The sequence below is a fragment of the Nannobrachium achirus genome, assembly GCF_963921795.1.
Source record: "Nannobrachium achirus genome assembly, chromosome: 16".
NCBI classification, from domain to species: Eukaryota; Metazoa; Chordata; class Actinopteri; order Myctophiformes; family Myctophidae; genus Nannobrachium; species Nannobrachium achirus.
This window is the reverse complement of record NC_137823.1, coordinates 53,486,275-53,503,165: the sequence shown is the minus strand read 5'-3', so window position 1 is coordinate 53,503,165 and position 16,891 is coordinate 53,486,275. Positions and strand designations below refer to the sequence as shown.

The window sequence follows — 16,891 nt, the reverse complement described above, 5'->3', positions numbered from 1 at the left end:
TCACTGTATTATAATAACCACTTGAACTGCAGCAACCATATTCTGCGGGGGAACAATAGCCCAAAATAGGTCTAGAGGGTTCAAGTGGTTATTTAACAACATGTATTATTGTATAATGGTCTGTTTGACTTTCTAAGACGTGTGCCATTGATCAATTTAGAAAAATAAGGAGGAACAAACAAGGGACACCTGTTTTAGTTTCCAAATAAGGGACGATTCCGTATTTCAATGAATGGAAGGTTGGCATCGCATAGGTGTAGAGAGCTAATACTAATGTTAGGGGTTTAACTACCCTTAAGGCTGTGCTAAAAATGAACTGTATGTTCGTTTGCACTCAAAGGACTGTAGGCTGAACTGCATAAAGCAGTGAAATGCTATACATATATACATGACGCACACAGGGGGAAAAAATCCATAATTCATGTGATCAGAACACTGCATGCTTTCCCGAAAGCTTTGGTAGCTTCGGGCAGCGTTTGGCTGTTGGAACTGATCAGCTGACTAACAGGGCACAGGGAGGAGGTGAAAAGAACAACCTGGCTTCTGTGGAAAAGAATTCTCCTAATGGGATATAGTAGTCACGAGGAAACACAACTATTCTTTAAAATAGTTTTTTTTAGCCTCCACATTTTAAATGAACAAAATCCTGACCTCTAGATTATTTTTCTTTTTAATCTAAAATGGAAGTGTAGAATTCCAGATCTGTTAAGCACTTGAACCACATGCTTCATTGGCCGGGGTCCTCCAGGGGTCTAGTATACTATTACTGCTATACTTTTTTCTGTTTACACCAAATCTCAAAATTGACGATCTACAGGCAACACATTGCAATGAGTTGTGAGCTTGTAGATCGGCTATTTTCTAGAAATAGTTTGCCTGCTGTGACATGCCCAGAATAATAGAGGAGCTAATATGTTTCACGTCTTGCCGTTTATGGCCCCTTTGCTTGTGATATGTCCACGGCTCGTGAATCCTCAACCCACCAGGTTTCAGATAGGTTCTTGTAAAGGAGCGCATGTTTTCAGTGGAGATTACGGAGGCGCACTCGACACGGCGACTCGCTCACTCGGCAGTGCCTCACGTGGCTCACTGGCTCATGGTCGCATGAGACGACTCAGCGCCATTACCGAGTTATGTGCCATTATGGACAGAATAGTAAATCTGCGTCCCCCCGACTTTCGGCACCTCCGCGTGGTCCAAGTGGATACAACAGAGCGCTCCCTAACTCTGGTTCAGCCAATCAGAAGCTTCTGAGAAAAAATAGAAAAATAGAAGATATACAAGCTCGAGTCGTGAAGTCGTGAAAATGTGTGCAAATCTTTGAATATACGTATGGTATGTATTATTATTTTTTTTTTATCTCGTATGTATTTTTTAAGCGAACATTTGTTTTTTTTGTACGTCAAAAACCATTTGAAATGTAATTCAACTACATTTTCACGATTTTTCAAAAATAGCAGATCTAGTATATCTGCTATTTTTCAATAGTTAAAGCACAAAATAACGCTTAATAATGCGTTCCCAGTCTAAATGGGTAAACCCCCCTCCCCCTATGAAGAACATTCATGGGGGGCCCGCAGTAATACCCAGGGCCCAGAATTTGGTGCGACACCCCTGGAAAGAGGAGAGGGAGGGAGTGCTCTTAGTAACCTTTCTGCCCACGCAGTCATTACTGTCTTCCACTCATGTCCTCCTCCCTCCATTCCTTAGTTAAATAGCCATCACCAGTTCCTATTGGCTCGCTCGTCCCTCCCCCTCCCTCGGCGCCAGAGTCTTTCATCTGCCCATGCATGCTGGTCATCTTCCCCATCCCTTCCTCACGTGTCATCTTTCCCTTGCTTTCTGGTACTCTCTCTATCCCATTCCCATATCTTATCCACTTGAACCCCAGAATTCCTATTCTGGGGGGGACAATTGCCCATAGTAGCCGATCTCCAAGCTCACTCTCAACGTGATGCATTGTAAGCTTGTAGATCGGCTATTTATGGCTATGAAATTTGGTGTAGATATAAAAAAGCTGACCAAGTACAGTTGCAACTACTGTAAGGTCAATTGCATTAAGATAGAGGGTTTAGGTGATTAATTTGAAGCATTTTAGCACTGTGTCAATTGACACAAAGTTTTGAAGACGTGCAAATGACACCGGCTGAGAAATACAGTTTTCCCGTCCCATTCTGACATGGTGCTTCGCTGTCTGATGCTTCCTACAATGCACTATTAACTGCAACGTCTTGGCAGTTATCTGGGCCATTGTGAGGCAGAGGGGAGAACGGCTGGCTGTGGTTTTTGATGTCCATCCATGCGGACAATCTGGTGGTGTTTTCGGCTACCATGGCAATGCAGGGAAAGCGTTGGCGAGCTTAACACCAAATACTGACCATTACTCTTACTGATAAAGACAGAGATACGGTTGAGTTCCTTCCAGATTTCTGAGGAGTTTGATGTCATCTACTCTACTGTATGTGGAATCACTTTGTCATATTTTGTCATGGTGAATGTAAACATAATCATTACAAACTACCGTCTCACACTACAGCTGTAAACAAACCTCACAGCCTATTCTATTTTGAATAACCACCCATGCGCGCGCCACACGCACGCGCACGCGCACACACACACACACACACACACACACACACACACACCACACACACACACACACCCCTCCCCCTCCAGCAGACCCCCATCACCATGTCTCTGTGACACATGGTACCACCAGGCGCTGGCCACAATCACATCACTCATAAACCAGAGAATGACTTTGTGTATGTGTGTGTGTGTGTGTGTGTGGGAGGGGGTTGTATGTATGTGTGTGTGTGTGTGACGCGTGCATGTGTGCGTGTGTGTGTGTGTGTGTTGTGTGGGAGGGGGTTGTATGTATGTGTGTGTGTGTGACGCGTGCATGTGTGCGTGTGTGTGTGTGTGTGTGTGTGGGAGGGGGTTGTATGTATGTGTGTGTGTGTGACGCGTGCATGTGTGGCTGTGTGTGTGTGTGTGTGTGTGGGGAGGGGGGTTGTATGTATGTGTGTGTGGTGTGACGCGTGCATGTGTGCGTGTGTGTGTGTGTGTGTGTGGGAGGGGGTTGTATGTATGTGTGTGACGCGTGCATGTGTGGGTGTGTGTGTGTGCTGTATGCATGTGTATTGGGTGGGTGGGTGTTGTACAGAATGTGAATATGAGAGAGAGAGAGAGAGAGAGAGAGAGAGAGAGAGAGAGAGAGAGAGAGAGAGACACACAGAGAGACAGAGAGAGAGACACACAGAGAGATAAAGCAGTATAAGGGAGGGGATGGGGATGGGGGGGTTCATGTGGTGTGAATGAAGCCATGATGAGCGATGGCCTGGTGGGGACGACATTCACAAGCAGAAACAGTTTTCCTTTTGATTGAGGGAGGCGAGCGGAGGCGGAGAGGAGCGTCCCCTCAGGAGGCAGGAGAATGAGTGTGAGCACAGTAGGGATGGGACGATATGAAAATTTCATATCACGATTATTGTGACAAAAGAAATCGCGATTTACGATATCATCACGATAATCAAAATCTCCTTAACATCCATTATCCAGGGGCGGAACATTCGCCAAAAAATAGCCAATCTACAAGCTCACAACGCGTGTGAGCGTGTAGATCAGCTAATTTTTTGGCAAAGAGAGTGGGTAGAGAGTGACAAAAAAAGACTGTATCGAGTTTGTATATTATAACAAAGTTTTACCAATAGAGGGTTTTTGGTACCGGATATGCAGCTCGGCAAATAAAAAGTTGAATTGATCCCAGTGCATGACGGAGGACGATATCACAATAAATTAAATCTCCACAACACGTTTCTCGTGAGTCTTTTTTATCACGATATAACGATAATATCGCTTATTGTCCCATCCCTAGTGCACAGTTGCAACGCTCAGGGCACAGAGAGACAGGAGGGGGGGGACGGGGCTGAGGGAGACAGAGGACAGACGGACTGACGGAGGGAATCCTGCCCTCAGCGATCTGTCCTGAGAGACAAGAGGAGGAAGAGAACGAAAAGAGGGGAGAGACGCGAGGGGGACTCAGAGAAGAGACAATGTGTGTTTGTGTGTTGGCATGTTTGCCGTTGGCCTGCAAAGCCAGTGGTTCTCAAACGTTTTAATATCAAGGACCCTAAAATGTTTATGAATTTGGCCGCAGACACCCGCCGGAAAATACAATATTTGTGTTGTTTAAACTAATGTGATGTCAGATCTATACAAGCTCCACAAGCTACGAGCTCACCACACGTTTGCATGTGAGCTTGTAGATTGGCTATTATCTACTGAGGTTTAATGTGGTTTGACTGATTTTGATGCATTTTCCTGGGCACCGCCTGGAATCCCCTCAAGGACCCCCTGGGGGTTTCCCAGGGCCCACCACTTTGAGGACCACAGCTCTAACCCGTCACTAATCCCCTCTCTCTCCCTGCAGAAACACAGGGCTCTATGTGCTGAAAGAATGGAGTTAAGGAGACATATACAGGGGCGTCACACCAAATTCTGGGCCCTGGGTACAAGGATTCAGTGCGGGGCCCCCCATGAATGTTAACTATTGAAAAATAGCAGATATACAAGCTCACAGCGCGGGCACTAGCAGATATACAAGCTCACAGCGCGGCACCGAGTGCCCGCGCTGTGAGCTTGTAGATCTGCTATTTTTTTAAAATCGTGAAAATGTGTGCAAGAAACCTATGTCAAGGATGATATGTATTTGGCCACGGACCCCGATCTCAAAATATTTAGTTCCAGGGACCCGCCAGAAGCAAAATTTGAGTTTGAAATGTTCGCTTAAAAAATACATTATATTCAAAGATTTTCACACATTTTCACAACTTTTCAAAAATAGCAGATCTACAAGCTCGCAGCGCGGCACTCGGTGCCGCGCTGTGAGCTTGTATATCTGCTATTTTTCAATAGATAAAGTTATTAGGGGCCCCTCCACCTTGGGCCCCCAGTAACTCAGTCCCACTTTCCTACCCCTTGTGACGCCCCTGGACATATATAAATATATATAACCAGCAGCTATTCACCACACCACCACAGCTTCAGATACTTATTCACAGCCCAGTGTCCCATCAGAACGATTCAGATTCAATCCTCTAACAAGCTCTTACTCTAACCGCTCGTTGGGGGGGAGGGCGAGCCCTAAAATAGCAGATCTACAAGCTCACAACGCCTCGCGCTGCAAGGTGTTGTGAGCTTGCAGATCGGCAATTTTCAGCAAAGAGGTTTGGTGTAGCAGAATAAAGTACAGAGTGAAAGGGTCAAGTTTATTAAGTATTGACGGTTCAAGTGGTTTAAATATCTGAAAACACAAATCGACATGAATCCAAAATTACACTGACAACTGTGCTGTCAAACGATGAAACTATATGGAATCTATGAGAAAGTTGTGGGGGTCCCTGCTTCATCTCTCTCTCTCAGCTAAGGGGGTCCTTGGCCTGAAAACGTTGAAGACCCCTGTTATAGACATATAGACTACTTTAGTACACCATGAAGTGCATTCATTTACAACAACAAGGTAAAAAGAATCAATGTGGAGATACAAGGTTTCCCTGACAGCCTGGGCATTGTAAACACCCAGACCCTCCCCTTGTCTCTGGATGGGAGAGGCCATGACACGCTGCATGTGCATTCACACACAGCTTCCTGTGCGTGTTAATCCAGTCAGAACGGGTACACCTTATTGTGTATCATTATTTTATGCTTTAACTATTGAAAAATAGCAGATATACAAGCTCACAGCGCGGCACCGATCGTGAAAATTTGAATTTTGACCCGATTCTTTAAGTGTCTTTTGAATCCTTCTAAGATTTTTTGAAAAACCTCTGTTTCTATGTCAGCAATCTGGCCAGCCATCGTCAAAGAAAAGGTCCTTTTCACTTAACTGGAGCTCAGTTAGTCTGTTCTTGAGAGACTACTATGTCAGTGGTTCTCAAACTTTTTCATGTGAAGGACCCCCTAAACTGATATTTATTTGGCCACGGACCCCCATCTCAAAATATTTAGTTCCAGGGACCCCCCCCCCCCAGAAGCAAAATTTGAGTTACAAACGTTCGCTTTGAAAATACAAACATTTGCACACATTTTCACAACTTTTTCCAAAAATAGCAGATCTACAAGCTCGCAGCGCGGCACTCGGTGCCGCGCTGTGAGCTTGTATATCTGCTATTTTTCACTGGTTAAAGCATTCAACAATTCCAGGCCTAAATGGGTTTAAGATGCCATCACAAAAGGGGACAACAACAGCTCCTTCTGTGTGCCACCGTCGGTGCCTGGCTCCCTGCCTCTCCTCGGGTGTCCCCGCAGCGCGCCTGTTCACGTGAGGCTGCCCCCCATGCAGCCTGGGCAGGCAGGCATCTGCCAGGGAGGGACCGCCTGCTGATGCCAGCTAAAGCCCCAGCCTTGGCTGCACCAACAGCAGCAGGTCTAGGAGGAAAGAAGGGCTGAGGCTTGGCAGGCAGCGGTTGTGGTGGTGTTCCCTTGATAGTGTTGCTGTTACACGTCTTCTCCAGCAGGGGTCAGTGTCGTGTGAGCAGCCAGAAGGAGCCCCACTACCACCACCACCACCACTACCACCAGAAGCAGGGAGACTGAAGCAGGCTGGAACAGCATGGGGCGTGGGAGGATGGATTGGGGGGGGGGGGGCGAGGTGGTGCACAGGAATGCACAGGAAGTGCAACGGGTCTTCCAGGTTGGGTGTGGAGTGGTGTGATGAGGTGGGGTGTGGTGCGGTGAGGTGCAGATGACACTGACACCAGGGGTCTTCAACATTTTCAGGCCAAGGACCCCTTAGCTGAGAGAGAGATGAAGCAGGGACCCCCACTACATAACGTAAAAAAATGTGTTGCAGATTTAAATGTTCATGGATTTCTAATACAGCTTAGACTTGTTTGAGCGTGAGGCGTTGTGAGCTTGTAGATCTTCCATTTTTTGGCTAATGTTCCACTAAGAATAGGGATGCTATGGTTCAAGTTATTAATGTAAAATACATGATCCTATCACACAAAAATTTGGCGGCCCCCCTGTAGTAACTCTGAGGACCCCCTTTTGAAGACCTCTGCTATAAACAATTTGCTGAAAATGTATGCTGAAATGTATGCTCTTTTAAACATCGGTACGTGAATCATGGAGTCACTCTGATTCATCCCGCTTTTCAAATTGCTTCCCAGCTGGCTGAGCATTTTCCCGTTAGAAAGGGATATAGTGTAACTATCCAATGTGCTGCTGCTTTCAGATGAGCACCACTGTAGACCCTCAGTTTGGATGTAATAACCACTTAAGTTAAACCCTAGTCTAAACCAGAATATGGATGCTGGGGCTCTGGAGGAGGGGTATGTACTGTATGTATATACAGTGCAGTACAGGTGCGATCGCAGCCTAATCAGTACCGACGAATGAGGTCAATGTGTAGAATGAGGTCGCGGCGCGCCGCCGCACCCAACTGATCAGTGTAATCATCACGAGGGGAAGTACGGGAGAATGGGGTCACATGACATAACATGCATGTCCTCCTGTCAGCGAGGGGGGGGGGGGGGACCCGCCCACTGTCAAATGCCACTGCACACACTACAGAGACTGACAAAACAAACAAACATGTCTTTGAGGAGGAAGGACGAGCTAGCAGAGGATCACTGTGACATACAAGAGAGAGAGAGAGAGGGAGAGGGAGGGAGAGAGAGGGAGAGAGAGAGAGAGAGAGAGAGGGAGAGAGAGAGAGAGAGAGGGAGAGAGAGAGAGAAACATGGTATGCTGAGGGAGAGAAAATGAAAACCATCCGTAGGCTCTGAGGCCAGGCTGCTTGAAGAGCTGTTATGCCTCTTGCTACAAACACACACACACACACACACACACACACACACACACACACACACACACACACACACACACACACACACACACACACACACACACACACACACACACACACACACACACACACACACACACACACACACACACACACACACACACACACACACACACAGCTGGCCAAATAGCCGGTCTTTGGGCAGTTCTGCTGACTGGCCGTAACGCGAGCCAACATGGCTGCAGGCATAGGAAACGAGGGCAGTTGCACTTCCTGTCCTAGTTCAGAAGGAAGGAGGACTTCCTGATCTCGTCCGTGTTTGTGTACATACATGCTATGATTCCTCCACATCTGTCTGGCTGATACCTGGCTGATGCCTGGGAACAACGTGGTCCCAGGCAGATGTGGCCACGCTAAAGTCTGCGTACACACAGTCTATAAACAAATACTAAAATAATTAGATTTTCAGAAAGGCAAGGGATTATCATCACGGTAACAACCAGACAAAATATAATACTTTATCTATTTTGATTTTACTCTGATGTATGCCTGATGTTTAAAAGTAGTTTCCCATAGGTTTCCATGCCAAGGAAAGGACCCCCCAACTGGCCATATAACCTCTGTCTCGTTCGTGCTCGTTTCATACACATGCCCGCCCGAGACCAGAGCTGGAGAGTGGTCATGTTTTTTTTTACGTGCCGCACATAACAATGATTTGACACAGCTGAAGTAGGTGTAGATCGTCTGCCGTTTACCCGTAGAGCGATTGCCTGTCTGTGCATTCACATGAGAAGCGCAGTGCGACCCCGCTGGTCCAAGTGAGAAGACTCACCCTTGAAACCCACCAGATGCGCAAGCAAAGTCCACAGAGTCAGACACAGATTTTCTTCCTGCTCCATGTTAATGAATGCAGACATTCAGGGACACTCCACTCATGCACCTGAAGGAGTTTTTGCGTGCATTCTCAATGAAACACATTGAGCAGAGTAGGCGTCCTGCTGTGGTCAGGTTTGGCGAGAACTGTCCGCACAAACCCTGTGTCCGAGCACAATAAGGCCCGCCCGCGTCCACTGGGCTTTTGTTTCTCGTCTGAAAACGCCATGGCGCTCGACTAAAAGTGATTTTACGCATGGTAAATGCCCTGCGCAACGTCAAGCTGCAGGAGTTTCCAAAAATCCTGCACGTTATAAACAATTAAAGACATGCGCAGCACAAAAACATCTTGGTGGACACGGAGCCTCAAGCATGTGAGCAGCTTTTTTTGGTGGGTTCCCAGCGGTAGAAGATGCTGGCAGTGACCATGCCATCTTCTGGGGGTGATTGGGTATCACAGAAAGACAGCATTTAGTCTGTCAGCTTTCTCTGTTAAAGTAGTGGCGAAGTGGAATTCAATACACACAAAGATATTAGAGTCAGGAAGCTTTAAAATATTTAAAACCATCCTCAAACTTTCCCGGACGTCAGCACAGATCTATCAATGATTGCCTTGTTTCTATTACATTTTTTATCCTTTTATTCTTTTCATATTGATTATTTTATCTCTCACTGATGGACTGTTATGTATTGTTCTGTTTATTGTGCATTTGATGTTTTGTGGTTCTGGAGAAGGAAGAGATGAAAATGAACAATAATCAAAAAATGAAATGAATGTTTCTTTACATCATTTGAAATGCTCTGGTTATCAACACTCCCTGACAGGAGCCCAGTTTGTCATATATTTAACGGGCTTCGGGCTGAACTCGGCCTGGGCTAAACTTTTCAGATTAAAAAACTATTTCTGATGCTGAACACCCATCTCTCCTTTTACCATTCAAAAATGGACAATCTACAAGCTAACAATGTGTTGCGATTTTGCAGATCTGCTATTTCTGGAACCTGTTATAAAGTCAAAGTTATAAAATGTAAGTCAAATGTGCATCTATAATGACATGCCGAAAATAGGTAAATGGTTGACAGACAGACAGACAGACAGACAGAGGTATTGTGGGAGCGTCAGCAGGCAGCACCTGCAGTTAGGTGTAGATAAGGAGCTGCAACGACTTACGTGCTGTTGATAATCTGGAACTTCTCTCCTTTCCTGAAGCTGAGGTCGTCTTCCGTCCTCGCCTCGTAGTCATAAAGTGCCACAAAGAGGGTGACTCCTGAGAGAGAGAAAGAGAGAGAGAGACAGAGAGAGAGAGGGAGAGAGAGAGAGAGAGAAATCACACAATGTCAGCACTCTGGCGATTAGTGAGGAGAGAATAAACCTTGCAATCGTATGTGACAATGCATGGTAAGCTCTACATGTGTTACAGTAAATAGGAATATCTTTTACATGCACTCATCAAATTTATTGATGACGGTGGGAATGTGTGGTAAGAGGACATGTGCAAAACCACGTTTCCATAAAGGGGTGCATGGTTTCACGTCATGTCTTTCAATACTTTTAATATTTCTTTCTGGTCCTCTGATTTAGTTTACCTAAAATGTTATTATCCTATCAGTTACCACTTAAACTGGTTCCCCTAGGGGTCTATACTCCCCCATCCTTTTTTCACACAAAATCAACAAGCTCACAACACAGCACGTACACTGCGATGCATTGTTGTGTGCTATTTTTGCCTAATATTTGCCTATTTTCGCAGAATGTTTGCCTTGTATAACATGCCCAGAATAGGGACGTTGGCGTTCATGTGATTAACGAGAATTCTGCCTGATCCGATCCCAAGCCAGGAAGGTACAGAGAGTACTACACACGCAGAGCTCCAAACCAGTACGCCATCCCTGCAGGTTGAACCGTTGACTAGGATCCAAATATATTCTAAGAACAATGGCTGCATTATCTGAGATTCTGAGTATTAAACGCACTTCAAATACCCAGAGGGGGGAAATGCCATCGGAGAGCACTGTGGAGCAGATAAAAGGGATGAGTGCATTAGAAATGCAGTGAACGCTCCGCTCACGTCTGTAATGTGGCCCAGTGGAGGTGACCCACCCACACACATCCTCAGCTGCAGCAGTGCATGTTAACAGCCAGATTCACCACCCACTTAACCTTTAAGGGTGTTCTTTCTTGGCGGGAGGTCTGTATTACCGCCAAGCAAGCCTGGCAGCCGCTGCCGCTGCACCATCAGAGCTCAAATGGTGATCGTGACTGCCTTGCAAAACCTTTTATTTGACATTAAAAAGGGCTGTAATTTCGACTGCAGTTTTAGCACCACACCACACCACACTACACCACACCACACCGCACCACATAAAAATATCTACATTTTCCATTACAAAAAAGTATCCCTAACGGTAAGAAACAAATTTACCCTTTTAACTGTGATTATAATACAATATAAATTTGTATTACAACTATCCTAATTATAATGCACTGTAATGGATTATAACTGTGATTATAATACATTATAAAGTATTAATGTATTACTATGATAATTAAAATACACTATAATAGATTATAATAGTGGTTATAACACAATAAAATCTATTATGATGTATTACAATTATATCCTGGTGGTCTAAATGAAAAGTCAGTGAGTGATTAGTCTTTATGAAGTGTTTAGCCCTGTTTGGCCTAGCTCAGACCTACTCTAGAGTGGATACTTTTTAGTACCCTGTTTAGTACCACTTTCACACCACTCTACCCAGGTCCTTGTAGTGGAAAACCTGGCACAAGTGGGCGGTGTGGTGTGGAGTGGTGTGGTGTGGGGCCTGTGGAAAAGGGGCTTTGTGATGTGTTTTTGGTATTAAAAAATTGGTTAAAAAAAAAGTATTCCATCGTTGCTATAGAATAGATAGAGTCTTTATTCAGTGACAGGGATCTCCCCATCTCTTCAGCTTGTTAGCAATCTCTCGAGACAGAGTCAATGATGAAGGAAGAGAGACAGACCGAGTGGGCGTCGCCCTTTCTTTGATCTGGGTTCCCAGATTGGCTTGTTAGTAATCACAAAATACATTTTCAGGTCGGGATACTGATTTTATCCAGTCAAAAAGAATGTATCCGGTAAACAAAAAAAAAAAGTTATTTTGTTTAATAATTTTCAATTTAAGTTGTTGATCGTGTATTCTGTATGGGCGCTCTCTCCTGATTGGATAAAATAGATATCCCTATCTGAAAATGTATCATCTGTTTACTAAACGGTTGACGAGACAAGGGAGAGTGAGACCCCCGGTCCTGAGCAAACACACTGTAGCAATGATCAGTAACAGAATATAGAGCTATTTATCACTTATTTTAACTAGAATATATCACGTACAGTCGTACACCCCCTTTAATAAATCTATATTAAATGATTTAAATGGCTATACTCCCTGACACCAGATGTCTGCATATTTGAGTTCTGCCTTCAATATTTGAACAAATGGGAGCTCAACGTATCTTGCCAGATGATTAAAAGCCTTAAAATGTACCAACCTTATGAGATAAATCAGTAATGAAGGTGAGGTGTGAGTGCGGTGCAGTCACAGAGCTCTCTTTTGGCTTTGCTCACAGCGTAAATTGAACGGCCTCTTCTTCAAGGGTCAGTTAAACTCCCATCATGAGGTTTGATGGGAGTCAGCTCAATTCAAAAGGCCCCAGCCTGGCCGTGTCTATCTGTGTCCTTGGGTTGATATGGAGAGCTATTGTAAGGCTCTGGTTGGTAGTGGCTGCAATGGGTAGGACCTGGCTGCTGCTTGAACCCCAACATCCGTATGGTGGGGAAAGCTTTAGCAGAAAATAGCAAAAGCCTTCCCCACAATAAGAAAAGGCACTAGTATAGAGCCCTGAGGGGCTCTGGTGTTCACCCATATGGGGTTTAAGTGATTAAGAACAGAGAGTGACAGTGGAGACAGAGGGGACAAATGGGCAGAGCGGAGAGAGAGGACACAGGTAGAAAGACGTATAGGCAGGTAGAAAGACAGAAAGACAAATGCAGTGCCTTTAAGCCTCAAACATTGGTACTTGTAATCTCTCAGAATCGACTGTCACTGTCACATAACAAAAGCTGGTGCCTGGTTATTATGTGTGGTTATTGATGATTGGTTTGGTGCCCTACTTAATTAGTTACGTAAGGTCATGGGACAAACTGTTACTTAACTTTGGGGAAATTATTATATAAGCAAGCACTCATGTACTGTTAGTTCAGTGTTTTTTCAGGTCTCAGCTGAGGGAAAGACGGGACCCCCGCTAAATATACTGTATATTCCATGTTACATTATTTTGTTTTCTTTTTTTTCTTAGGACTTCTGTGCAACTTAATAAGAGGTTTGCAAAGCAAACTCACCATATAGAACTGCCTGTCTCATCAATGTCTGTTTTCAGTTGAGAGATTTGAAAAGAGCTTGTAGCTTATAGGTTTTTCTTTGAAGTGACTATGGTTGTCTTCAAGTGCTGCTGCAGCTTTGATGGCTTCATAGATTTGTTTGACAGTACTGTCATCTGTGTTGTGTAAATTAAATCTTATCTTTGTTAATAATATGTTGGATTCAAGTTGATGTGTATTTTTAGACAAAAGAAAGAAAAAAGATCTTATCACACACAAACTGGGCAGCACCATAAAGTAACTCTACCCAGAAGGCTCAAGGGTGGGGTGTAGGGTTGCATGAATATAGCCTGTTATTATGATCACAATTATTAATCAGAATCTTTTTTTATATATATATATTTATTTATAGGCTGGTGAATATATTAGATTTGTTTTTCTTTAGTATGAGACAGATAATTGTCATTAGATAATTCGAAAGGGAAGGGCAAATCGCAACCAAATTTCCCCACCGGGAAAAAAATTAAAAGTTCAACCCCGGGGTTCCCCAGACAGCCACTGAGTGGATTTGACGCTGACTGAACATTATCCACACTCTGAGAGGGAGAGGCCTCCTGCTAAGTTGAGTGGAAAACGCACAGAGTTCCTCTGAGTCGGAGCGGAGGCCGACGCTCGCCCCCAATATAAAGGATATCCTGACTAGGAATATTCCCTGCACAAACAATGAGGCCCGACACACAAAGACCTGTGCTAATACCAGCCGGACGTTCCTCGCAGGGCTGTGGATGGTTGGCTGGGAGCGGAGCTGCAGGGCATGGGCTGGTGAAATGAGGGGATGGGTGGGGGGATGTGGAAAGCCACATGAAAGAGCGTACTACAGGGGGGTCTTCAACGTTTTCAGGCCAATGACCCCTTAGTTGAGCGAGAGATGAAGGCAGGGACCCCCACAACCTTTTCATAGATTCCATATAGTTTCATCGTTTGACAGCACAATCGTCTGTGTATTTTGGCTTCATGTCAGTTTGTGTTTTCAGACATTTACCGGTAACCACTTGAACTGTCAATACTTAATAAACTTGACATTTCACTGTGCTTTTCCCCTCTACACCAAAATAGCCCATATACAAGCTCACAACAGCGTTGTGAGCTTGTAGATCTGCTCTTTTTGGCTAAAGTTCTCAGAAACGTTTTTTTTCCTTCTCCTTTTTATGTTGAAACCTAGCATCCATATTCTATCTCACAAGGATTTGGAGGACCCCCTGTAGTAACTCTGAGGACCCCCTATGGGTCCCCAGACCCCCTGTTGAAGACTCTTGGCGTACTGTATTGATGTTGGAGGCTCCATGAGTGTTATGACTGGGCATTTAGCTATAGTAGCTATACAGTAGCTGTGTCAGTGGGTCAGTTAATTGTTTACCACTTTGGTCAAAATCGAAGTTCAGGTTGGATTACTTGCACCTTCATAGACCCCAGAGGACGATCCCAAATGCCGAGGCCTGTCCTCATTCCTAGTGCCACGTAAAGCCAGAAATACCAACTGCACACCAAACATCCCAAAATCGAATGGACAGATTGCTATGTCTTTAGAGAGGACGAACCCTATTGATTTTTGTGACTACATTGCCTTTTTTCTGCCACCGGGCACCCAATGTTTCTATGTTTCTATGTTTCAAGTGGATTTCAGGGTTTTAGGGATCCAACTATGGGAAATTTGGGGTGCCAGAATTTTAGAACATAAAACGTCATTCAGAATGCAATTCAAGCTGTCGTTACTATCTTCTTGTAGCAACTGTTTTAGACAGCCTCTACACTATTAATGGCACGTGTCAGCTTTAACACACTTTATACAAAGTTATAACTAAATTGTGGGTCAGTCCTAGATGGATAGTGATTTATTTTTCATGGCTAACCATGCACCTGTCCCCATGCATAATGGGTGTCTTTTGGAATGTCTGTGATGCATCTGGATTGAGCACACTGTACATGATTTTTTACCATCCTGACTTTTTTTTTTTTTTTTTATAATTTTTATCCCACAATTTTGCAACCCATTTTCACCCAGTGCCAATTGCCTATGTAATCCTGGGCTCTGCTCTCCCTCTGCTGTGCCTGGGGAGACAACGGACTGACCTCATGCTTCCTTCAATGCATGAGTAGTCCAAGTTGTTTCTTTTCACCTGACAGGGGGGATTTCCCTGGGATGGACGTAGCGCGTGGAAGGAACACGTTATTCCAACCAGTTCCTTTCCCCTCCATCAGGCGCCCCGGCTGGCCAGGGGGAGGCATTATTGAGACCAGGATTACTGCATGTTTTTGTGAGGGTATCAAACCTAGGAGACACGGGGAGAACATGCAAACTCCACACAGAAAGGCCCTATCGCCGACCCCACCTAGGGTGTGGGCGCTGATGACGCGGAGGGAGAAACACGCCCCCAGCACCCACAGCATCCCCCAGCGGGAATCAAACCCAGGACCTTCTAGCTGTGAGGCGAAGCGCTAACCACTGCTCCACCGTGCCCCCTCCCCACCATCCTGACTTTGAAATAAAGCTACTGTACTGTAACCAAACCAGGGTCACTGAAAAGACAGCTCAAGCCTTGGACCTTCAAACCGCATCAACATCATCATCATGGAACCCTTACCTGTGCCTCCTCGTGACCTCAGCGTGCCAGTGTGAGCGGAGGTGCTGACCCCTCCGAAGACAGCGATCCCCTGACCGACGGGGGTGTGGAAGTTGTTGTAGTTGGGGATGGCCGTGACCCCGAAGCTGGGATACTGCTGGGGCGTGGGGTCGGCCCCATAGCGGTAGCCGGCACTCTGGGAGAGGCTGGTGTCACGGTGGTCGTCTGCGAGTTTGCTGGCTTCCTTATCCTTGCATTGCACACAGCCCATTATCTATAATATCTGTGGGGGGGACATCAGCAAGACAGAGAGAGAAGAGATGGAGACAGAGGGAGACAACGGAGTCAGAGAGAGAGAGAGAGAGAAAGAGAAAGAGAGAGAAGAAGGAGGATTATAAATTTGACTGGGTTAAATCAATAACCCCATGTACCCTCACTAATACGTTCACTAAGACTTCTCTGCACCGCGCTGTACCAACCAGTGAACCCATCGCTGAGTTCAAGGTTTTCTCTGCGGAGTAACTTTTTGTTCAGACTTGGTCTTTTAGTTTCATTTCAATGTGGTGGGGGGAAAAAGTGATAAAGTGACTATTCAAACAAAAGATCAAAAGTGAGTTCCTGTAAACACTTTTGTTGCAACTTGGACACATCATCAAGGATGTATCCTGGGTTCATTGGGTGTTTTGGGTCTTGCAACACCAGACACCCTCGCCTAGGCGACCCAACGTCGACGAGGGTGTCTGAAGTTGCAAGACTACTATTAGCCGAGCGAGGTTGAACAAAAAAGAAAGGGAATACCCTGCATGTGGCCTAGGAAAAAACAACAACATCTCTCTTTTTATAGGTTCTGTTCTTAGGCTGATTACGCTGGTTTGGGTTGTGGGGAAGTTTTATTTAAATTCATTCATTTGTTTTTTCTGGAGGCTGACTCAGTCCTCCGTCACTCCGGATGACTCACACCAACAGCGTGTCTCTTTCATGGTCAGGAGGAATAAACGTTGATTACCACGCAGATGTCAGCAGGGGTGTCGCACCAAATTCTGGGCCCTGGGTACTTTAACTATTGAAAAATAGCAGATATACAAGCTCACAGCGCGGCACCGAGTGCCGCGCTGCGAGCTTGTAGATCTGCTATTTTTGAGTCTTTGAACGTTTCAAATCCTTCTAAGATTTTTTGAAAAAACTATGTTTCTATGTCAGTGGTGCTCAAAGTTTTTCATGTGAAGGACCCT

General features: G+C 45.2%; 1 protein-coding gene across 3 annotated transcripts in view; it reads right to left on the bottom strand.

Moving 5' to 3' along the window:
* fynb (FYN proto-oncogene, Src family tyrosine kinase b) overlaps positions 1 to 15,930 on the bottom strand; it is a gene marked incomplete at its 5' end in the record, with an annotated part of 44,009 nt that extends 28,079 nt beyond the window's left edge. For all 3 annotated transcript variants that reach the window (XM_080744300.1, XM_080744301.1, XM_080744302.1), the window contains 2 exons: positions 9,855 to 9,951; positions 15,681 to 15,930. In XM_080744300.1, coding sequence (XP_080600426.1) covers positions 9,855 to 9,951; positions 15,681 to 15,930 — 347 coding nt within the window. The remainder of the gene's footprint in view (positions 1 to 9,854; positions 9,952 to 15,680) is intronic.
* Positions 15,931 to 16,891: the final 961 nt, after the last annotated feature.